We start from the raw sequence: 25849 nt of genomic DNA on the forward strand, positions 1-25849 counted from the left end.
TCTTAATATGAATATATCCCCAAAATTTCATTTCTTTCCGTCCAGTAGTTTTGGCTCTACGATGATGAATCAGTCAGTCAGTCAGTCAGTCAGTCAGGACAAGTTATTTTATATATATAGACTAGCAAGATACCCGTGCTTCGCTACGGTATTATACTGAAATTTATAATTGAATGCTAATTGTTTTAGATATATAATCCGCCGAAATTCGCGATCTGACTCGTTTTCTGCGAGAATCCGCCAAAATTCGCGATCTGACTCGTTTTCTAATAGATTACGGTATGTTTCCTCACATTTTTCAATCTTTCTTTCCAGCAATCGATTTCGTACTTCCCGGGCTAGGTCCAGATATTCCACCCCGTCAGTTGGGTCCCTAAATCTTTGCCATCTTTTCCTATAAGCGTTTTTAATATGGATCAAATCCTTCAGGAGATCCGGCGTGGTGTCGTCTTAGGTGCCTTGGCGGTACTGAACCCGTGGCCGGACTGCATTCTTAGTCATTACCCGTCCAGGACCATTTTCCAGGGGGGGTCCGCACATTTGACAACGGTCCAGAACATTATTATTATTATTATTATTATTATTATTATTATTATTATTATTATTATTAAAAGATGTTATGAACCCCACAGCAAGCTGCAAGATCACTACTTGGCGGTAAATTACATCTCCTGCCAGTGTCATTGTTACAATGTGACCAGCACCATCGTTGCGCGTAGGCAAGTGTGCGGGATTTCTGGCGATACCAATGACATACTTCCGTGCATTGTTGACCTTATTAAAGAGGTGAACAATTTGACGGTCCATCTCATTCCTATCGTTTATTTCAAATGTGTTTAAATTTTTATTTACATGCCAGGAGGATCTACTGTAATCTAAGAACGTTCTCCGAAGGAAAAGATGGCTGTTGAAAACCAGCCCAGGAAAGATTAAAAATGATCGGTTTATGATCAGAATAAGTACATCGAAACTATATAGCCTGTTTCCAGTCATTCGACAGGGTCGGGAATGGAATGAATAAAGCCCCATCTAGCAGCGACAATAGGAATTGTGCCGGCTGCCGAAGCACACCTCTGGGGCAATGATCGTTGAATGACAAATGAAATGAAATATTGGTCAGTGTTGCTGGAATGAATGATGAGAGAGAAAATCGAAGTATCCGGAGAAAAACCTGTCCCGCCTCCGTTTTGTCCAGCACGAATGTCACATGGAGTGACCGGGATTTGAACCACGGAACTCAGCTGCGAGAGGCCGGCGCGCTGCCGCCTGAGCAACGGAGGCTCCTTAAGTACATTATGAACAGTAAAATCAATTGATCTCACCTCCTTTTACACTCCACCGTCGTTAAGTTTATTTACACCCCCCCCCCCAAAAAAATAGAAGACGTGTTTCTTTATGTTTAAAAGATATTCCAAACACCAATGTTCACATCTGTTACATTCAGTTTTGAGATATAAGTATCCCCATAAAAATAATTCACTTTATTTTCACTTCCTTTCACACTCCCCTCCCCCCCCACCCCGTAAGTGAATTTTCCGGCAAAATATACTTGTTTCCTTAATAGTAAAGGATCTTCTAAATAGTAATTATCACGACTCTAACTTCTTCAGTTTTTGATGTATGTGTCTTCATGAAAGGAATTCAACTCCTTTTCACTCCCGCCCCCCAAACGCGTTTTTCTTTGTTTAAGGAGATTCAAATACCAATTTTCACGTCCGTAACAACTTTAGTTTCTATTAGATGTATGTATTCTCATACAATTAATTCAATTAATTTTTCAATTCTTTCACCCCCCCAACCCCCCCTTCATTGGATTTTCTGAGAATACGTGTTTCTTTACTTTTAAAGCAGATTCCAAAGCAGATTTCACGTCTGTAATATCTTCATTTTTGAGATATCAGTAGCCTAATTAAAAGAATTCAACACCATTTTCAGTCACTTTTACCCCCCCCCTTCCACCCAAGTGGTATTTTCGAAAGCTGAAAATACACGTTTCTTTATTTTTAATAGAGATAAAAATACCATTTTTCACTTCTGTAACATGTTAAGTTTTTGAGATATACCGTACTGTGGAAATTCGCTTTTTAAAATTTCACCCCTTTTTATTTCCCCTTACGTGGAGTTTCCGAAAACAAATCACCTATCTTTCTTTACATTTACAGGAGATTCCAAATACCCACTTTTTACGTCTATAACATTTTACGTTTCTCAGATATTCTGTAGATATAGTCTTTCAAAAAATTCACCCCAGTTTGTCAGTCCTGTTTAACCCCCATTAATTGGATTTTCCAAAAACAAAAAACTACGTGTTTCCTTATTTTTAAAGGAGCTCCCATATACAAATTTTCAGTTCCGTAATATTTTCAGTTCCTGAGATATATGTATCCTCATTAAAGGCATTCATCCCATTATTCACCCATTTACACCCCTCCTATTGGGATTTAAAGAAAGCAAAAAATACGTGTTCTTGTATTTTTAAAGAAGATTCTAAATACCATTTTTTTACATCTGTAAACTTTTAAAGTTTTAAGATGTAGACACACTCATTTTAAAAATTCACCCCCCTTTTCACCCTCCATTATTTGGATTTTCCAAAATCAAAAAAATTCCTGTTTCTTTATTTTTAAAGTAAATCCCAAATACCAATTTTCAGGTCTGTAATATCTTCAGGTTCTGAAATATAAGTAGCCTCATTAAAGGCATTCAACCGCTTTTTCACCCTTTTCCACCCTTCCAATTGGGATTTTCCGAAAACAAAAAAGTACGTGTTTCTTTATTTTTAAAGGAGATACTAAATGCCAATTTTTACATCTTTAAACTTTAAAAGTTTTGAGATATAGATAGACTCATTTTAAAAATTCATCCCCTTTTCACCCCCCCTCATTAATTGGATTTTCCAAAAACAAAAAATATGTATTTCTTTATTTTTAAAGGAGATCCTAAACACCAATTTTCAGGTCTGTAATCTCTTCAGTTTCTGAGATATAAATATCCTCATGAAAGTCATTCAACCACGTTTTCACCCCTTTTCACCCCTCCTATTGGGATTTTCCGAAAACAAAAAAATACGTGTTTCTTTGTTTTTAATGAAGATTCTAAGTACCAATTTTTACACCTGTAAACTTTAAGAGTTTTGAGATATAGATGCACCCATTTTAAAAATTCACCCCCTTTTCACCCTCCCATTAATTGGATTTCCCCCAAACAAAAAAATACGTGTTTCTTTATTTTTAAAAGAGATCAAAAGTACCAATTTTCATGTCTGTAATATCTTCACTTTCTGAGATATACGTACCGGTATCCCGATTAAAGGCATTCAACCCCTTTTTCACCCTTTTGTGCCCCTCCTATTGGGATTGTCTCAAAACAAAAAAATACGTGTTTCGTTATTTTTAAAGAAGATTCTAAATACCAATTTTCACATCTATAAACTTTTAAAGTTTTGAGATATAGACACACTCATTTTAAAATTTCACCCCCCTTTTCACCCCCTTAGCGACGGAATATCCAAAAATCCTCTCTTAGCGAGCACCTACATCTTAATATAAATATATCTCCAAAATTTCATTTCTTTATGTCCAGTAGTTTTGGCTCGGCGATGATGAATCAGTCAGTCAGTCAGTCAGTCAGTCAGGACAAGCTACTTTATATATATAGATTATTATCTGCTCTGGTTATCAATACGTCTTCCTATCATCGGAATTACCTTACTTTTTGCTCACCTGTCGTTACCCTCCGACATTTCTACACACACTGACTGCTGTCTTTCTGTCTGCCTCGCACCTACTACGTCATCTGCCACGTCACATGATCTTTCTCGAATGAATTGGTCTTCGCTTCCGGGCGTGTATATATTGGACTGCTTGGCCCGTCTTGGGCAGACTGGCATCATCTTACGTAAATAGTGTGTGTGTGTGTGTGTGTGTGTGTGTGTGTGTGTGTGTGTGTGTGTGTGGAGGGACTACGGACCTCGCACGGCTTGCCGTGTGCTGCGTCATTTTCTTCCCTACCAGCTGATGGAGTTATTCTGAAAGGATTTTGGTGAGTTAAACATATCATTTACTAAACTTGTTTTGCAAACTTTAAACTCGGCCTGTTTCGGCATTTTGAGTGATGGCATGCTATGAAAACTTTCAAGGCCTTGGTTCGAGTCTAATTCCTTGCCACCTTCAAACTGATTAAGATTAATTGATTTTTAGTGCTGAACACTTGGTGATGTGGACTGAGCCTAAACATTGTCAAACAGAACTTTCTCAACCTTAGATGATTCTGGAAAACATCTATTGGCAGATCAAACATTCTCCAGCATTACGCAGTCGGAGTTTCCTTTCTTTTCATCCTCACTTATCCTTATTGTACTGATCCTCCTTTTTACCCTACCCTTTTCTCTTTTATTAGGTGTATATGTTTTTTATATTAGGGCGCCCTGGAGGCGTATTCGTTTTTTTGTGGCCAAATATTTCTTGATCTTCATGGTAAAAGTGTACTTGTTCCCTCCAAATTTGATCAGATAATAATATTAATAATTATCATTTGAGGTGATTGTGTGTGTGTGACACCTCTCTTTTCAAAATAATAATAATAATAATAATAATTGAGAAAACTGGTTTTGTGATCTAGTTCCATCATGTGGTCGAGACTCACGCTGACATAGTGTTCTATGTCACGATTTTTTGTAATTTTGTCCAAACTTATCTGTGGGTTAGTTCCCTTTCGAAAACTTTTCCTCTAAAACGGGGACCCGAGCTATTTTGCCTTTATAATCAATGTCTGGGATTTTTGCTCAGACTATATCTTCTTGCTTAACAAGGTGTATATTGTGATAAACTTTTTTCACCAATTTTATTGAAAAAAAAAGTGTTGTTCTTTCAAAGGTTTTGAAACTCTTCTTAAGAAATATATCATCTGAGATGATTATCCGTATAACTTTGGAAAAACTGTTAAAGCACAGACCTTGCATGGCAGTTCCTTTTTAATCTCATATATATATATATTGGTCAATTTAATCCTGTAGGTTTAGCTTAATTATCCCTTTGCTACTTTTCTTAAAATGTCCAGGGTATATTTGAGGATCTATTTTCTCCAAAAATGTTAGTGTGCACTGTATTCTCGTTTAAAGCTGCTGTTCCAATACACTTGGTCATCTAAATTTTTTTTGAAAGGTGGTGTTCTTTTTTGATGTTTGGTACCTACCACGGTAAACCTCTCCTACTATCCCCCCCCCCAGTACTGCTTCCGCTCACTCTGCTCCTTTCTTGTTTGATGTGATCGACTCCTGGGTGCAGTGTTGCCTATGCACAGACATCGTTTGGTAGTTTTTCTTACAACCGGGATGGAAAGATTAGTTTTGGAGAGAGCTCTCAAGATATCTTAACTACATTGCACAATACGTCACACAACTAAGATAGTATTCACGTGTTCGTTTCCGAGTCAAAACAGGGATGATATTGTTAAAATCGCATTTAGTTATGTTAAAAAGTGGAATAATTCTTTAAATGATTAATTCTTTACTGTGGCAGACGATGCTATTTTGAAAATTGCAATAATTGTTTAACTGACTAATTTTTTACTGTGGCAGAAGATGCTATTTCGAAAGAAGTGTACTAATTGTTTAACTGACTAATTCTTTACTGTGGCAGAATATACTATTTCCTTATTTATTATCTTGTATCAATATTCGTTAGAGGATGGTAAGCATTATCAAGAAGGTCAGCGCTGTCCGAGCCATTCATCGTAACAGAGTAAGTATATACCATTCTGTGTGTGTCATGACCAAATTAAAAAAAATCTTTCCACAGCGAGAGGATGCTGTTCATAGTTATTTGTTTGTTGAATAGAGACGTAAAGCCTTTGTGCTAACCTCACAATGCTATTCGATAGGAGAAGGGGTATATGTTACTACCCTCTCTCTTATAAAATGTCCTTTTTCTCATGTAAGTATCTCAGGTAATCGAAATTAAATACTAAAATTGTACTTGCTATATCTCTGAATGAAGTGTGTGTTGGCGCGTAGTGATGAAATGTACGTGTGTCTGGGCTACCGCACAGCATTTTCTTGTCCTACAATCAATTCCGTATTTTGCGTGTGTTCGGTTTTACGATAGGGAGTGTTGTGTGCGTATAACATCAAAGAAGTAGTGCGTTTGTTATCATGTATAGTCTGTTGGTATCTTACACATCAGAGAGTTTCAGTGTTCGATTCAATGCATGTAATTTTTTTACGGTAACTGTATTATGAATCATGTGCAGACAGCATACGAAATAAGGAGTGAGGTACTTTTTCTAGCATTAATCCAGTGAGAACAGGGTTCGATTCCATGTGTTGCTTGTTTTAAAGATTTTATATTATGATGATGATTTGAGAGAACAGGGTTCGAATCTATGATTTTCAGGGTTCGAAATTCATGTGATGCATGTATTAGAGATTTTTATTCTAATTCTGAACAGAGAGAGTTCAGAGTTCGAATCATGATTTTTATTGTGTTTGCGTCATAAAGTTGATGTATTCGCGAAATAAGGAGAGAGGTAATTTTATTCCATGCAATCATCGTCTGCCTGCGTGACAATTTCTCTTGTTTTTTTTAACACGATACCGTGCGCCCTCCTTCTAACATATATTTATAATCAAGGTAATAATTTCCTGTTCAGAACACGATGGGTAAAGTATGCTGACTATTCAAATCTTTACTGTAAGATAACAACAGTCTTTATATGTTCTAAACAAAAAAGATTCTCCTGGCAGAGGGCACATTATTTTCGGTCCTCTGTAATAGGATTGATTAACAACATGTTTTAACTTGTTCAGGAGGGGAGGTCACGCGTCGGATGGAGACGTAAAGCCTTGGCGACGGAGTAGTTAGGCATCCTCCAAAAATAGTAGAGTGGGAGAGCTATCTAGCGTAGGAGGGATATCTCTCCATAAAACTGTCGGGAGGAGGAGGAGGAGAAGGAGTGAGTGTGCAGACTTCCGTGACGTTACGCTGTCGTATACAGAATTGTGAGGAGGAGGGTTTGAGCTGACCTCCGTAACGTTACGCTGTCGCGAAGGGCAGCTAGCCTTAAAACTAGAGTCCTTAGGCCCACTCTAATATGCTGTTGGGAAAGGGCATGCCGAGTAGGGCAGCTAGCCTTAAACTATGGTCCTTAGTCCCTTCCAAGATAGTAACGGACTGACCTCCGTGACGATACGCTGTCGAGAAGGGCAGGTAGCCTTAAAACTAGAGTCCTTAGACCAACTCTGAGATGGTGTTGGGAAATGGCATGTCGAGACGGGTAGCCAGCCTTAAACTATGGTTCTTAGGCCCCTCCAAGATGGTGACGGGGAGGGTAAGTTGAGAAGGGCAGCTAGCCGTAAAACTATAGTCCTTAGCCCCACTCTAAGACAGTGTCAGGAAAGGGCATGTCGAAAGGGGCAGGTAGCCTTATAACTAAAGTCCTTAGCCCCCTCTAAGATGGTGTCGGGAAGGGGCCATGTCGAGAAGGGCAGCTAACCTTAAAACTAGGGTCTTTAAGCCTCTCCAAGGTGGTGTTGGGAAGGGGGATGTCGAGAAGGGCATCTTGCCTTAAAACAATGGCCCAGTAAAGTTAGACTCCTCCAAGGTGGTGTCGGGAAGGGGCTGTCAAGAAGGGCAGCTAGCTATAAAACTAGGGTTCTCTGAGGTTAGGTCCCTCAAAAATAGTGTCGAAAAGGACATCTAGCGGTAACACTAGGACCCTGCAAGGTTACGCCTCCTCCAAGAGAAGGTGGCGTTGGGAAGGGAATCTAACCGTAAAACTATGTTCTGTGTAGTTAGACCCCTAGTCGACATGGCTAAGTCCCGTCAAGATGACAGCTTTGAGGTTAGGGTCGTTCAAAATTCCGCGCCTCACGGAAGCACGTGGCTAAGTCCCGTCAAGATAACAGCTGTCAATTTAGGGATCGTTCAAAATTCCGCGCCAAACACGAGCACGTGTTTAGGACCTTTCAAGATGACAGCAGTGAGGTTAGCCAAGCACACTAATAGAAAATTCCGCGCCGAAACATTTCCACGATGTTAGGACCTGTCAAGATGACGGCTGTTAGGTTAGCCACGTTCACTTGTTGAAATTCCACACCAGACAAATGCACGTCGTTAGGACCTGTCAAGGTGACAGCAGTGAGAATAGCCATACACACTAATTAAAAATCCGCTCCAAAACAAGTGCATGAGGTTAGAACTTGACAAGATGACGGCTGTCAGGTTAGCCATGTTCACTTGTTCAAATTCCGAGCCCACTGAACCAAAAAATAGGACCTGTCAAGATGGCAGCAGTAAGGTTAGTCACGTTCACCTGTTCAAATTCCGCGCTAAAGAAGTGCACGTGGTTAGGACCTGTCAATATAAAAGCAGTGAGATTAGCCATGCACGCTAATAAAAGATCCGCGCCAAAAGAAGTGCATGAGGTTTGGACCTGTCAAGATGACGGGTGTCAGGTTAGCTACGTTCACTTGTTCAAATTCCGATCCCACGTGACCGAAAAGATAGGACCTCTAAAGATGGCAGCAGAGAAGTTAGCCACTTTCACTTGTTCAAATTCCGCGCCATACAAGTGCACGCGGTTAGGACCTGTCAATATGACAGCAGTGAGGTTATCCAAACACACTAATTCAAAATCCACGCCACGTGGCCCGAGAAGGTAAGGCTAGGACCTGTCAAGGTGGCAGCTGTCATCTTGACAGTTGTCACTTATTCAAATTCCGCGCCCATGTGGTTAAGATGGCTGCAGTGAGGTTAGGACCTGTCAAGATGGCAGTTGTCAAGAGCACGTGGCCTTGTTTGTAAACAATAGCACGTGGCCGCGATTTCACTGTCACGTGGTCATGACGTCATGGGTTAATGACTTTGGCCGGAGTCAATGACCTCGTGGGAAAATGCTGGCGCAGCTCCCATTGTTTTACAACCCGCCCAGCCCCAAGTTTGCTCACACCCTTTGAAATTTGTTACATTTGTAAAAGGAAAGTGAAAAGCATTTCACATTCCATTAAATGGACTATGTTGTGCGTAAAATCACTTTGCGATTGTGGTAATAAAGTCCGTTGGTATTCTCAACCTATGGAAGGAAAGAAACTGGAAGCAAAAGTCCTAATATCATCAGCATTACTGTTGTCAGGCATTCTGTTTGAACCTTTTCGGTGATTCTACAAGTCCATTAACTTACATATGATGTCACGAACTGTATATGATAGAATTATTCATGGAGTAACTGGTCCGATAGTGGAGGGTGCTTGGGATCAAGAAAGGACTAATGTTATTGATTGTTTGAAAAGCAGTGCCAAACTCATTTGGTTAGCCGGAGATGGCCAGTACGATTCTCTCGGCTTTTCAGCCAAATATTTAGTGTATTCACTAATGGATATAAATACAGGCCGCATAGCTCATTTGGGACTTGTTCAGAGAGTGATGGTGAAAGGTGATATTGAAAGGGCTGCATGTGAAATCGCGATGAGGAAGATTGTACTGGAAGAAAATTGTAATATAAAACTCTTCCTTTCCGATAGACACAAAGGAGTAAGGTATTTACTGAAAACGCAGTATCCTGATATTGAACATTAATTTGAGGTATGGCACATATCAAAAAGTCTAATGAAAAAGATGAAAGCTCTCGATAAAAATAATCCAGAAGTTCAAGCGTGGAAGACCAGTATAAATAATCATTTATGGTGGGCACCACAAACATGTAATGGAAACAGTTCTGTGTTAATCGATAAATTTACGCCAATTTTGCAAAATGTAAAAAAAAAAAAAAAAAAAAAAATTAGCATAAGTGGTTAGAAAACGGTGAATGGAAATCCTGTGAGCACGATACATTAACGGAGGAGGAAGAGAGAAAGAAAATGTGGATTAAAGGAAATTCAAGTTCATATGAAGCCTTGAAGAAAATAGTTTTAGACAAATCTTTTCTTTTAAGATGTGGAACATATAAAACACTACGTTCACACCGGAAGCCTAGAAATTTATGACAACCTTCGTTTGAAATACGCTCCTAAACGTGTTCATTTCTCGTACAGAGGCTTAAAGCTCAGGTCAGTGATTGCTGCATTGGACTATAATTGGAACATCAATAAATTGAAAGCTAGTATCAAAACTCAGTACTCAAAATCAACAGGAGCCTGGGTGATAAAACAGAAATATGAGGCGTCAAGCGATGGATGGAAGAAGGAAATAATGAACAAAATAAATCTGGCAAACTAACTATAGTAGAGCCTCACCTGAAGATCAAGCAATGGATCTGTCACTGCCTAAAAACATCGCTCCAGTACCTCGACCTTCCAATGACGACCTGATCAAGAACCACTTCTCATGATTTCACTCGCAACAATAAATGAGGTACCGTACTTCATGTCAAAATAATACATTATCTATATGTATCATACAAACAAGCTTAGGAAACTCTTACATAATTTTACTGTTTTAATTTCATTTTTTCATTTACAGCTTGAAGCCCACATAGGCGCTATCGGGTTCCGGAAATGTGTTCCTTATGGTTCTGTTTTGTTCTGTTCTTTTTACCAATCGCAGTCTATGAATTTACCCACGAAGTGAACTGTTTGTAACAAATAAACTGCCAAGTTCTATTTGATGGATTTAAAGCTGTCAGTAAACGTTTCCTTGCCATGTTCTTTGTTTTCAAAGTTCATGTTATGCATTGTCATTGTCAATACTTCACGGTCTAAAATAAGCATTGTAAACTAGGGATTTCTTGTTATACACATACATTTCTCAGATTTCACTGCTTTTACATTGTCTAATTCACAACAGCATACACTTTCTTCATCCGTATCCATGATGGTACACTCATTACATTTACACCAAATTCGCGTTTCCATGTCAAGTTCGCTATCTGAATGAACATCAGCAAACGTCGTTCGTTCTGGCTCATACTGATACGGACGAATGATATTTACATCCATTATAAATAAAAATAAGCCCACTAACACTGGCAACAGAAGAACACGGCAGTAGCAGATGGAGTGCGAGAAAAGACTGCGCGAGTTTACTCCCAGCGTCAAGGCTGCCAGGTAGACTCTACAGCGCAGTGACGTCACGACCTGTTACTACTTCCGCACATAACTTGAGAATGGTTGGACATACAGGCACCGGATTAACGGCATTGTTATTACATTCCCATAATACATATTTAGCAACGAATAACGAAATATGTGTTTTTGTGTTGTGTTCTCCTTTAAAATCATGATGGTCTCAAAAGACCCGAGGAAAGCTGGGATGGACACCAATGGTTAAAGTCTCAATATTGGAAGATGAGAGGTGTCTTCATCATGAAGCCAACGAACGATAAGTACTCTAAGTCAATGTTTCATTATCCCGCTATGTAGCTGCTTTTAAGTAGAGTAGTATGCTGTTTTAAATGTCAGAATTGTGACATGCTAAAATTACACAACTTGAAGGCAACCGTTTCATTCATCAGTCACTGTCTTACTATGGATAGGAATATTGTAAGTTATGACGCGAATGATCCTGAATTGTGATATATCGTACGCTATGTTGTTTGAATCTAAGCGGTTACAGGCAAACGTTTTGCAGATAGACTTAGGCATGGATTATACCCGTGTTAATATAGTGTCATTATGAAGAAATTCCAGTTTAATTCATGGTTTCGAATATATGTTAGAAGGAGTCGGTAATAACCGGTGCGTGATTTAGAATCATCTACGATTGTATTCGTATATTAAACGTAGTGTTCGCGAATGAAATTGCGATGTTGTCGCGATGATATGGTGTTAATAATGATGTTAAGATGTATAGTCTTCGTAATGTGAAGTGCCTGAGTATATTTTTCTTTAATGAAATGAGAATTCGTGAGCATGACTTATGAGTAGTATGATGAAGGTTTTATTGTGATAGGGTCGTCGAATTATGTAAATGACTATTGTTATATGTATCGTCGTGAATGTTTCATTGGGATTATGCATTTTATACAATGATGCGATGTAGAAGTCCTGATGAGATTTATTGTAGTGGATATTCAATTAGTCGTGCGTACGGATTTGATTTTACTGAAATGAATGGTAATCACTTAGGCATAATATGATAGTTGCAATGATATTCTGAGGCATTTCGAGGACACTGGTAGTATGATTATCTAAAACGTACTAATTAAATACAGTGTAGGTGACTGCGCACAATACTGGAATGACACAAGATCTTCACGAATTAATGATACTACATAGTTGAGAACCATGTCACAAAATGGAATGTGTGATCTTCATTTATATATGGTGAGTAGATTAATTTTTCTTGCTAGCTGAATTTCTTCTTATAGACTATTGAGTTGCCGCTTAGAGCTGATGTAGTTTTTACAGGTCGATTTCACGGAGGACACCAGAGCTGCAGAGTCATCGTAGTTTTGAAACCATTGTAGTTGATGATGATTATGTTTTCAAAAGTCCATTATTTAGGTGCAGATGCCGATGGAGCTCAGAAGAAATCAATTTCATGTCCTATTTGTTCAGTGTTATTATTTGAAGAATTACGATGTTGTCTTATATTATTCGATCATTTTCTTGACCTAAACGGTAATGATGAGCAGAGATTACCGGTGCGTACAAGTTGTTAGATAGATTTTGACAAAATAGGCGATGATATTGTGCCATTTCACTGTTATGAGAAGTTACGACCTTAAGTAGAACAAAGATGGAACCCATGTATCTTGGAATAATTAACGCCGAAAGGTCTGAATCATACCGCATGTGAAGGCGAAAGTACTCACATCAAGTGGGAGAGAAGAAGAAGTAAGATCCAGAAGGCAGTGAAAAGGATCGAACTGGAATATTGTTACTAACAATTATGAAAAAAAAATAGAAAAACGAGATTGGATTGCTACCTAAAATATACGAGTTGAAGACGGAAGTAACTGCACCAGAATTTTAAGGACGGCACAACAAGAAATCAGCTCCGCGGGATAAAGAATGAATTATTAGAAGCTACATAGCGAATTGAACGGGAGACTAATAATTTCATTCAGCCAACTCCAAGAGACGTGAAGAGAGGAAAATAACAGCAACAAGCTTACGTCACTGCAGTCCCTGCTGACGTACTTCACGATATTACCGAAGTGAAGAGTTACAAAAGGGAATCCTGCAATAACTCTAAATTGAGTGAAGAAAGAGAATTAATCATTTCAAATTATAAAATTACATCACCCTGAGGAAAATATTCGACAAGTAAATCAACTCTTTCAGAGGGAACAATCTTCGCATTAGACAGTTTCTCACAGCTATTCACAATGGAAATGCTAATTAATCTCATATGCTATTCTATTCCAACTAGACCACAGATGAACATGAAGCTCTAAGGAGATGATAAGCCAGACTGCCCAAATGGGTGCCGCAGGATGACGTTGCCGACCGAGATGAATGAGCCCAGAGGAGGAATATGCGAATATTTCCCGTCCACCCGGGGAAATAAGTAGCGACGTTTAAATATGTCCTGTCAGCTGGACATATGACGGCGACTGGAGCTGCTGAATTCAGATAAGTCTTACTTTTAAATCAGTGTAATAATGTTTGTATTCAACTGTAAATGTAGTATGATTTATTAATTTGTTCCGTGCGAAGTGATTAAACGACAAGAGTGGTGTTATAAGTTAGGTTAAAGGCGGATAGGTAATCTTCTGATATGCATAACAAATCCTTAGATAGGTAGTCACTCAGTGATGAAAGCCTACGTTCGAAATGTGATCCATGTAGTGTGAAATTCTGAGTTAGTCAAAGTGACAGTAAGTTGTATGATACATAAAAGAGCGATATAGATACGTGTGTACATTGGTTATAGTCAATGAATGTCAAGTTAGGAACCAACAGTAGGATATGCTTGTTAGATAGACAAATCTGTTTATGATAAATGGTGATTATGACTGAATGAAGGTCATAGTATTTGGAAATATGTCCATGAACCGTAATTGAAATAATAAGGGCCACAATGGTAAGAAGTGAACCCGTGTTAGTAAGGAGACAGATTATGGTTTTGAAAGTATAATAATAATATTTTAAGAGAAGTTGATACGTGATTGATGATTTAGAATAATGATAGTTATTGATTCTTCGCGAGGATGAACACGGTGACGTGGCTATGCACTTACGGGTTTTCATGTAGAGTTTTGCTAATTAGGAAATGAACGTGTAGCAATTTCATGTTCTGTTTATCTTACGAGCAAGCATATAGAAATACAAATAAGATCTGAGTGACATCTGTTGGTTAGAACGCTTACTTGGTAGTGTCAACAAAATCTCAGTTAGGAGGACGAACTGAACACATGTGCTGTCACAAATGTTTTCTAATACCAGTCTATTCTCAGACGAGAGGAACGTAGTAATTTCTTAGGCGACATCCCATCAGTGATGACTAAATGGAAATGTAGGAATGATATTCAGCGGTCAAGTCTTCACACCATGCACCACTCTTGATAGCATATTTCAGACGAGACTAGTAGGGTAGTCATTAACAAGTATAATATCGCACCTATGTTTAGCTTAAAATGACGAGAGGATTTGGATCTTTAAATGGTATATGTGTCTTATTGGTTCTGATTGAACTTTTATGAGAACTACATTGATTTGAAAGGGGGACTTATCGGACTTCATGCAGAATAAAAAGGACGCAGACAAAGAAGCATTAATATTCAATATTCAACATTCAACATTCAATATTCAATATTCGATGGTCATTATTCCATATCCAACATTGTGATTTAATTATGTATGGAAACATTAGGGAACTATCCTCCCAGGTTAGTACCCATAGGTATTTATTATTATGTTGAGAAGGATAGGAGGATTCCATGGCACTGAATGAATATGAGCTCCGAGGGAGAGCTAACAGTTAATTCAAACCTGATAAGTAGTAGGGAAAAATTCCAATTCTTGAAATATGGTTATAAGTCTCAAAAATGCGTCCTGGATACCATGAAGAAGACACCCTCAGTCTATATTTTTGCTTATTGGAACTCATGTTGTAAATATTTCTTTTCTTTTTCTTTGCTAGGGTGCACCCAGACAAATAATTTTTTTTCTTGTTACCCAGATAAGTTATTAACTATACAGATAAGTTTTTCTTTAGTTATCCAAGTAAGTTTTTCAATTACTTATACGAATTTTTAATTACCTATGTTAGGAAAGCTTTCACCAATTTAAGTATTCAAACATATTCGACTTCGTTTCAATCCATTAATTGAACGCTTTATTCCAATTTAATTATTGCTTTAAGGGCCTGAGAGGGAGAATTTGACATTTTCTTTTGGACTTATGGGTTTTAATTTGATAATTATGAGCTGGAGCATAATAGTATTCAACTTAATGATGGCCTATTCAGAACTTAATACCTTGCCATACATTGCATTCTGTCCCTGATTTTGAGGGCAAGCATGACCTGAGCACTTAACGTAATGGATTCCAGTAGATCTATTACAGATGATGACGAGATCAAACAACTTTTACTTTAGAATGTATAGTGGGCGCTGGATGTGCCAAATACCAGTAGATTTTCCATGAACATTGCTTACATATATTTTTGCACGATACCGCCCTTTACTTCGATTCTTCTTTCTACCCAGAAATGTGGAAGTGCTGAATAAAGGAGTGATATAGAGCAATTAAAAGAGAAAAGGAAATGAGTAATTAAATATTGAATGGAGAAATAGGTAGACTTATGAGGTTAAGTCCATGTTCCCTAGAAGTAGGCCAAGTGAACAGTCGACCATACAATTTCCTTTACCAGATTTTTCTTCTTGTGGAGGATAGTTCAATATTCGAATTCTGGATTGAAACATTGATATAATAAACAAATATAGAAAATGTTAAACAGTTCTTTCAATGTGTTTGTAGTATAGAGACCTAGATTTAAGTAAATGAGAGCGATAACATCTTGATAACATAAGAATTAGAATAAGCAACATATGAAAGTCGTTTCTATAGGTGATTTAAGTCTTATTGGGCTCCGTATGGTATATCTTTCTCTGATTCGGAACTCAACACCCAAATTATAGAACTGTTTAGTTGGAAAGGTCATAATTAAGCTAGCCTGGATATTATACGTCCTTTCAGGGAGCCGAGAACGGCGCAATATAAACATAATAACGGGAAGTTGAGACATTTATTTGAGTCAGTGAATAGGTGTGCCAAGCCAACAAGAATCAATGATTTTTAACCATCAGTTTGAAGATGAATGTGGTGAATGATGGACTTATTTTAAATTTTAAGCCTTCAGTATTGTGATATTGACTTTACTTTGATTTTTCTGATTAATTTGAAGTTATCATTGATGTTGTGAACGAAATATTAACAAGAGTCAGAAGATTATTTCCTTTTAATTAACATAACTTTCAATCATCTCACGTGCATTTGTGTTGCTTTTTATTTTCTTAGCATTGTAGTTGATATTTTAAATATTCTTTTTAGTCATTAAACGGAAAATCCTTCCATGAAAAGTTACATTTTCGGTTTTCTCATTTGATAGTGTAAGGCACGTCAAGAAGAGAGCCTAGATTAAGATATTAATTAGCAATCGTCTTCTCACGCCAGTCGAATCAACTTAAATCCAACCATACGATTCTGTGACCCAACTCGATGAACCTTCACGTCCCTTGAGTGGAACCTTTTGTATCTCCGCGTGACGCCGGCCGAGGCGTAACTTTAACATCAAAAACCCTGAACTTAGAGATGCGTGAAAGGTCACAATACACACTTACCAGATATAATAATAGGAGTTGAATCATGGCTGAGAAATGATATAATGGATGCAGAAATATTCTCACAGAACTTGAGTGTGTATCGTAGAGATAGGATACGAATGGTAGGAGGGGGAGTATTCATTCTGGTGAAAGAAGAATTTGTAAGATACAAAAAGTCAAGGATGAAAAACATGAAATTCTGGGTGTAAGGCTCTTCTCTAAAGATAACAGGCAACTTGATGTCTTTGGAGTGTACAGACCAGGAAAGGGTAGCGCTGACGCTGATTCAGAATTATTTGATATGATAATCAGCTATGTTGGAAATGATATGGAAAGGAATGTGATAGTAGCAGGTGATCTCAATTTACCAAATGTAAATTGGGAAGGTAATGCGAACGACAGGAAGCATGACCAACAAATGGCAAATAAGTTAATATGGGAAGGGCATCTGATTCAGAAAGTGATGGAACCAATTAGAGAGAAGAATATTTTGGATGTGGTGCTGATAAAACCAGATAAGCTCTATAGAGAAACCGAAGTAATAGATGGTATTAATGATCACGAAGCTATTTTTGTCGTAGTTAAAAATAAGTGTGAAAGAAAGGAAGGTATTAAAATTAGGACTATTATGCAGTACCATATGGCTGATAAAGCAGGCATGAGGGAATTTTTAAAAAGTAACTATGATCGCTGGAAAATGGTAAATAAAAATGTAAACAGATTCTGGGATGGGTTTAAAGCAATTGTTGAGGAATGTGAAAACAGGTTTGTACATTTAAAGGAGGTAAGGAATGGTAAGGATCCACTATATAATAACAGAGAAGTAAAGAGACTAAGAAGGAGGTGCAGACTGGAAAGAAATGGAGTTAGAAATGGTTATGGAAGTAAGGAGAAATTGAAGGAACTTACTAGGAAATTGAATCTAGCAAAGAAGTCAGCTAAGGATAACATGATGGCAAGCATAATTGGTGGTCATACAAATTTTAGTGAAAAGTGGAAGGATATGTATAGGTACTTTAAGACAGAAACAGGTTCAAAGAAGGACATTCCAGGAATCATTAATGAACAAGGGGAGTGTGTATGCAAGAATCTTCGAAAGGCAGAAGTATTCAGTCAGCAGTATGTAAAGATTGTTGGTTACAATGATAATGTCCACATAGAGAAGGCGGCTAATACTAAAGTAGTATTAAAATTTACCTATGATAACAATGACATTTACAATTAGATACAAAAGTTGAAAACAAGAAAAGCGGCTGGAATTGATAAGATTTCTGGGGATATACTAAATGCAATGGTTTGGGATATAGTACCATATCTGAAATACTTATTTGATTATTGTTTATATGAAGGAGCTATACCAAATGAATGGAGAGTTGCTATAGTAGCCCCTGTGTATAAATGAGAGGGTGATACACATAAAGCTGAAAATTACAGGCTGGTCAGTTGGACATGCATTGTATGTAAACTTTGGAAAAGCATTGTTTCTGATTACATTAGACATGTTTGCGAAATGAATAACAGAAGGCAGTTTGGGTTTAGGAAAGGTTATTCGACTGAAGCTCAGCTTGTAGGATTTCAGCAAGTTATAGCAGATATCCCGGATTCAAGTGGCCAAATGGACTGTATTGCGATTGACTTATCTAAGGCATTTAATAGGGTAGATCATGGAAGCCTACTGGAAAAAATGAGTGCAACTGGACTAGAAAAAAGAGTGACTGAATGGGTGGCTATATTTCTAGAAAATAGAACTCAGAGAATTAGAGTAGGCGGAGCTTTATCTGATCCTGAAATAATTAAGAGGGGAATCCCTCAAGGCAGTATTATTGGACCTTTATGTTTTCTTATATATATCAATGATATGTGTAAAGAAGTGGAATCAGAGATAAGGCTGTTTGCAGATGATGTTATTCTGCACAGAGTAATAAATAAGTTACAAGATTGTGAGCGGCTGCAGGGTGACCTCGATAGTGTTGCGAGATGGACGGTGGGCAATGGTATGATGATAAACGGGGTTAAAAGTCAGGTTGTGGGTTTCACAAATAGGAAAAGTCCTCTCAGTTTTAATTACTGCGCTGATGGGGTGAAAGTTCCTTTTGGGGATCATTGTAAGTACCTAAGTGTTAATATAAGAAAAGACCTTCTTTGGGGTAATCACATAAATATAATTGTTAATAAAGGGTACAGATCTCTGCACATGGTTATGAGGGTATTTAGGGGTTGTAGTAAGGATGTAAAGGAGAGGGCGTATATGTCTCTGCTAAGACCCCAACTAGAGTATGGTTCCAGTGTATGGGACCCTCACCAGGATTACTTGATTCAAGAACTGGAAAAAATCCAAAGAAAAGCAGCTCGATTTGTTCTGGGTGATTTCCGAAAAAAGAGTAGTGTTACAAAAATGTTGCAAAGTTTGGCTGGGAATATTTGGGAGAAAGGAGACGAGCTGCTCGATTAAGTGGTATGTTCCGAGCTGTCAGTGGAGAGATGGCGTGAAGGACATCAGTAGACGAATAAGTTTGAGTGGTGTCTTTAAAAGTAGGAAAGATCACAATATGAAGATAAAGTTGGAATTCAAGAGGACAAATTGGGGAAAATATTCGTTTATAGGAAGGGGAGTTAGGGATTGGAATATATTACGAAGGGAATTGTTCAATAATTTTCCAATTTCTTTGCGATCATTTAAGAAAAGTCTTGGAAAACAACAGATAGGGAATCTGCCACCCGGGTGACTGCCCTAAATGCAGATCAGTAGTGACTGACTGACTGATTGATTGATTGATTGATTGATTGATTGATTCAGCCGCTCTAGAATACTGATGTTGATGATGACTGTTGTATTCTAGGGCCTAACAGACTTTAGAATGCCTTGATTCAAGGAAGTATTTTATGCAAATGACAAGGCAAAAGTCTCTATTCATATGATAACTAGGTATGGCATTCATTATTGACAGGTTGGTTTATGTATAACTGCATGTAGCGGAGAAGAGTGGCAGCAGAAGGGAAAAACATCTCAACTGACAACCACAGTCAATTCAATGAGTATAATGTTATTGCTCATAAATTTTAGGGGCTTAGTTCTTAAAACAATACTTACTGGGTGCAAAGTTCCTGTAGCAATAGTGTGTTGTCAATTGGCACAATCCTATTTTGTTACAAGAGGGGAGTTCTAACACAAAAGTATCCAACAGTGTTTAGGTTTTTAAAACAATACTTACTGGACACAAAGTTCCTGTAGCGATAGTGGGATAGAAGCACAGGTTTCGAGTTTCACTGAGTCCCAATTCACTGATGCACCTGCTTTGGTCGAGTGGAACGTAATCCCTTTTCATAAGATGTTTTGGCATAGCTGAGCCATCTGTAGTCTGCAAAGAGAACAAGGAATTAGCCTTTTGACATCTTCTGGTGCTATGTATTGTGTAAACAAGCGACTGGTTCTGACACCCTCATATCACATGTCTTTCTGTTTTGTAATTTCAGGCGCAGGTTCCTATCTCTTCATCGCTCAGCACAAAAATGAAGTAACGTCAAATACACTACAGAGAATGCGTACCACTTTGCGAGATATCACAAGACATTGATTGCCAGCGCACCTAGCGGGACGGCCTTGGAACTGAGTGAAGTAGTGCACTATACACTATGAATTATGCCGAAAGTGTCCAGTTTCAAGTCGTCTTTAATTAATAGTTGTTACAGGAGTTTCCCCATTTCATATCAGATGGTAAAATTATATTATGTGACATTTGCAGTAAAAGGTGAGTGAAACTTGTTTTATATTTCCCCCTAACGAGTTATTATCAATTTTGCAAAATAAACAGTTTTTAATTGACGCCTATTAAAATACGTAAAATTGAAGCTACCTAAAATGTTTTAGAACATATTTGAGTCTATTTTAGGCAGCTAAAATTAAATTAAGCACCTAAAAACTCAGGTCTAGGAATCACTATTGCATGTTTCTGTGACGCTTAGAAGTGTAGTGTGTTGTCTGAACATGAAAAGAAATATTTTGAACAAACACAAACCCCAAGTCGCCTAGCCAGAAGAAATAATTCGACTTCATTAAACTCCTCGATGCAGCCGGGAATCGAATTCGGGTCCTTCTGAACCGAGGGCTTCAACGCTGACCATTCAGCCAAGGATTTGGGCAAAATAAAATCATTATGTCCATTATTTCTATCAGTTTTAGCACGCAACTTTCGTAGTTTCAATCTCACCACCTGATGTTTAAGGTCGAGCCACCAGGTGCTACACAGTTAACATGTCTCTCAGTTTTGTACGGGAGAATACGGTACTATCCAGTATTGTCTATAGTGTATTTGCTGACATCTGACTCTCTGCCTTCCAAAATGACAGCAAGTATTGACCAGAAAACATATTATTTTAGGAAAAAATGAAAATCAGATGGTGTCTGCTTCTTGTTCACTCCTCCGAAAAACATCAAAAATACAGTGGATTCTTTTTAATTCGAACTCCAAGAGGAATCAGAAAAAAATCAAATTATCCATAATTTGAATTAACCAAGAATGTCTATTTTAACAAAGTATAGTACACTATTGTTTAAATACGTAGATCGAGTCATAAGTCATGGCAACTATTTTTTTTTCTCGCGAACAGGAGGCAACACGGAAAATCTAAGATATGCATTTGGAAACGTACGGTATGTACTTGCGTTTGATGTCACTAGATGGTGTATGTAAATAACTGTGTGGATCTAAGAAGTTCAGTGTGTGAGTGAGAGCGTCACAAAATGGAAGTCAACAAGCAGGAGCAACGATCGTATATTAAAACTAGCAAGATACCCGTGCTTCGCTACGGTATTATACTGAAATTTATAATTGAATGCTTACCGTTTCATATATAACCCACCGATATTCGCGATCTGACTCGTTTTCTGAGAGATTCCGCCAAAATTCGCGATCTGACTCGTTTTCTGAGAGATTACGGCGACGTTCCTCCCATTTTTCAATCTTTTCTCCAGCAATCGATTTCGTACTTCCCGGGATAGGTCCAGGTATTCCACCCAGTCAGTTGGGTCCCTAAATCTTTGCCATCTTTTACTATAAGCATTTTTAATGTGGATCAAATCCTTGAGGAGATCCGCGTGGTGTCGTCTTGGGTGCCTTGGCGGTACTGAACCTCTACTTCGCGGTAAATTACATCTGTTGCCGTTGTCATTGATGACAGTATGACCAGCACCATTGGCACCCTTAGGCAAGTGCGCAGGACTTCTGGCGATACGAATGACATAGCCTACTTCCGTGCATTATTGACCTTATTACAGAAGTGAACAATTGCACGGTCAATCATATATCTATCGTTTATTTCAAATATGTTTAAATTTTTGTTTATATGCCAGAAGAATCTACTGTAATCTAAGAAGGTTCTCCAAAGGAAAAGATGGCTCTTGAAAACGAACCCAGGAGAGATTAAAAATGATCAGTTTATGATCAGAATAAGTACATTGAAAATCCACAGCCTGTTTCCAGTCATTCACCGGGCCAGGAATGGAATGAATAAGACCTGCCGAAGCCTGTCGCATTCCACTGAGGCAATGATTAAATGAATGACAAATGAAATGAAATGAAATGATATTGGAGAGCGTTGCTGGAATGAATGATGACGGGGAAAACCGGAGTAACCGGAGAAAATACTGTCCCGCCTCCGCTTTGTCCAGCTTAAATCTCACATGGAGTGACCGGGATTTGAACCACGAAACCCAGCGGTGAGAAGCCAGCGCGCTGCCGCCTGAGCCAGGGAGGCTCCTTATAAGTACATTAAGAACAGTAAAATCAATTGGTCTCACCACCGTTTTCACCACACCGCGGTTAAGATGATTTACCTACCCTCCCCCCCCGCGCAAAAAAAGAAAATGTGTTCCTTTATGTTTAAAGGAGATTCCAAATACCAATGTTCACGTTTGTTACCTTCAGTTTTGAGATATAACTATTCCCATAAAAGGAATTCACTTTTTTCACTTTCACACTCCCCGCCCCCCTTAAGTGAATTTTCCGGCAAAAAATACTTGTTTCATTAATAGTAAAGGATCTTCTAAATACCAATTATCTTCAGTTTTTGAGATATGTGTCCTCATGAAAAGAATTCAACCCCTTTTCACACTTGCCCCCCAAAATGATTCTCCATCCCCTCCCCAAAAAAAACGCGTCGTTTTATTTTTAAAGAAGATCTAAATACCAATTTTCACGTCTGTAACAACTTTAGTTTTTATTAGATGTAAGTATCCTCATACAATTAATTCAATACATTTTTCAATTTTCACCCCCACCCCCAACCTTCATTGGATTTTCCGAGAATACCTGTTTCTTTATTTTAAGAAGAGATTCCAAATACCAATTTTTACGTCTGCAACATTTTACGTTTCTGAGGTATACTGTGGGTATAGTCTTTCTAAAAATTCACCCCAATTTGTCACTCCTGTTTAACCCTCATTAATTAGATTTTCCAAAAAAAAAAAAAATTAAATGTTTCTGTATTATTAAAGGAGATTCCATATACTAACTGTCTGGTCTGTCATATCTTCAGTTTCTGAGATATAAGTATCTTCATTAAAGACATTCAAATACTTATTCACACTTTTCACCCCTCCTATTGGGATTTTCCGAAAAGAAAAAAAATACGTGATTTTATTTTTAAAGGAGATTCTAAATATCAATTTTTATATCTGCAAACTTTTGAAGTTTTGAGATATAGATACACTCATTTTTAAAATACACGCCCCCATTAACCCCCACCCCCCACTATTTGGATTTTCTAAAAATAAAAATTTCGTGTACCTTTATTTATGAAGGAGATCCCAAATACCGATTTTCAGGTTTGTAACATCTTCAGTTTCTGAGAAATAAGGATCCTTATTAAAGGCATTAAACTATTTTTCACCCCTCCTATTAGGATTTTCCAAAAACAAAAAATACATGTTTATTTATTTTTAAAAGAGATTCTAAATAACAATTTTTACATCTGTAAACTTTTAAAGTTTTAATATTTAGACAACTCATTTAAAAAATTCACCCCCCTTTTCACTCCCCCATTATTTGGATTTTCCAAAAACGAAATAATACCTGTTTCTTTATTTTTAAAGTAGATACCAAATACCAATTTTTAGGTCTGTAATATCTTCAGGTTCTGAAATATAAGTAGCCTCATTAAAGGCATTCAACCCATTTTCACCCTTTCCCACCCTTCCTATTGGGATTTTCCGAAAACAAAAAATTACGTGTTTCTTTACTTTTAAAGGAGATTCTAAATACTAAATTTTACCTCTATAAACTTTAAAAGTTTTGAGATATAGATACACTCATTTTCAAAATTCACCCCCTTTTCAACCCCCCATTAATTGGATTTTACAAAAACAAAAGAATACATGTTTCTTTATTTTTGAAGGAGATCCCAAACACCAATTTTCAGGTCTGTAATATTTTCAGTTAATGAAATATAAGTATCGTCATTAAAGGCATTCAACCCATTTTTTACCCCTTTTCACCCCTCCTATTGGGATTTCTCGAAAACAAAAAATACGTGTTTCTTTATTTATAATGAAAATTCTAAATACCAATAATTACATCTGTAAACTTTCTAAGTTTTGAGATACTGATACACTCATTTTAATAATTCACCCCCCTTTTCCCCCTTCCATTAATTGGATTTTCGAAAAACAAAAAAATACATGTTTCTTTATTTTTAAAAGAGATCAAGTGTACCAATTTTCAGGTCTGTAATATCTTCAGTTTCTGAGATATAAGTACCGGTATCCTGATTAAAGGCAATCAACTCCTTTTTCACAGTTTTTCACCCCTCCCATTGGGATTTTCTGAAAACGAAAAAATACGTGTTTCCTTATTTTTAAAGATGATTCCAAATACCAATTTTTACATTTGTAAACTTTTAAAGTTTTGAGATATAGATACACTCATTTTAAAATTTCAACCCCCTTTTCACCCCCTTAGCGACGGAATATCCAAAAATCCTCTCTTAGCGAGCACCTACATCTTAATCTGAATGTATCCACAAAATTTCATTTCTTTATGTCCAGTAGTTTTGGCTCGGCGATGATGAATCAGTCAGTCAGTCAGTCAGTCAGTCAGTCAGTCAGTCAGTCAGGACAAGCTATTTTATATATATAGATAGCAGTTCTCTGCGGCAGAAATGCACGCCAATGCCATGCAGAGCTGCAGGAAGCATTAGGTGTGCATGCCATTACGTGGACAACGGTTTGCTAACAAAGAGGACATCGTAACAGCATTTCGGAGAGAGGTGTCACACGTTAGCGATGCACATGCAGCGAATGGTATTTAGCGCCTGCCCCACCGCTGGCAACGCACAGTGGAAACCTTGGGTGATTATTTTGAAGGTCTGTAACAAGTCGAGACATGTCCTTTGTACGTAGTCTTGAGTATTTGCTGTCTATATCACAATAAAACTTTGTTTGCCAGTGACATGTGTTCTGTCACTTTACGACGATAATCTCCTGGAGTCAGAATTTGTCTTCAGGCAATATGCATAAGGACATGCCCTATATTTCCAAGTGCATATCTTAGATTTTCCGTGTTGTCTCCTGTTCGCGAAAAAAAAAGTTTTTATGACTTATGTCTCGACCCTCGTACATACAATTTAATAAATTCATTGTAATGAATCATTATTACAGTATTGTGTATTCTACCATACGTCAACAGCTGCCGTGTTTTCCTGTACTGAAGATGAATTTTTCACATAAAAATTTACTGTATAAACGCTAGTAAAGCGACAGCATTTGCAACATTAATATACAATTTAGCAAATGTACCTTCTGCTTCTTAATCTGTTTACCCTCCAGGGTTGGTTTTTCCCTCGGTCTCAGCGAGGGATCCCACTTCTACTGCTTCAAGGGCAGTGTCCTGGAGTGTGAGACTTTGGGTCGGGGTTACAACTGGAGAGGAGGACCAGTACCTCACACAGGCGGCCTCAAATGCTATGCTGAACAGCGACCTTGCGGAGGGATGACAAGATTGGAAGGGATAGAGCAGGAAGAGGGAAGAAAGCGGCCGTGGCCTTAAGTTAGGTACCATCCCGGCATTGGCCTGGAGGAGAAGTGGGAAACCACGGAAAACCACTTCGGGATGGCTGAGGGGGGAATCGAACCCCACTCTTCTCAGTTGAT

The 25849-nt window shown here is 37.9% G+C and overlaps 1 protein-coding gene across 1 annotated transcript in view; it reads right to left on the reverse strand.

Annotated features, from left to right (window-relative positions):
- Window positions 1-25849, reverse strand: part of LOC137500885 (brachyurin-like) — a 168495-nt gene that overhangs the window by 33880 nt on the left and 108766 nt on the right. The window contains exon 6 of the mRNA XM_068227558.1: window positions 19917-20063. Coding sequence (XP_068083659.1) covers window positions 19917-20063 — 147 coding nt within the window. The remainder of the gene's footprint in view (window positions 1-19916; window positions 20064-25849) is intronic.

Source organism: Anabrus simplex, chromosome 1 (assembly GCF_040414725.1).
Source record: "Anabrus simplex isolate iqAnaSimp1 chromosome 1, ASM4041472v1, whole genome shotgun sequence".
Taxonomy (NCBI): domain Eukaryota; kingdom Metazoa; phylum Arthropoda; class Insecta; order Orthoptera; family Tettigoniidae; genus Anabrus; species Anabrus simplex.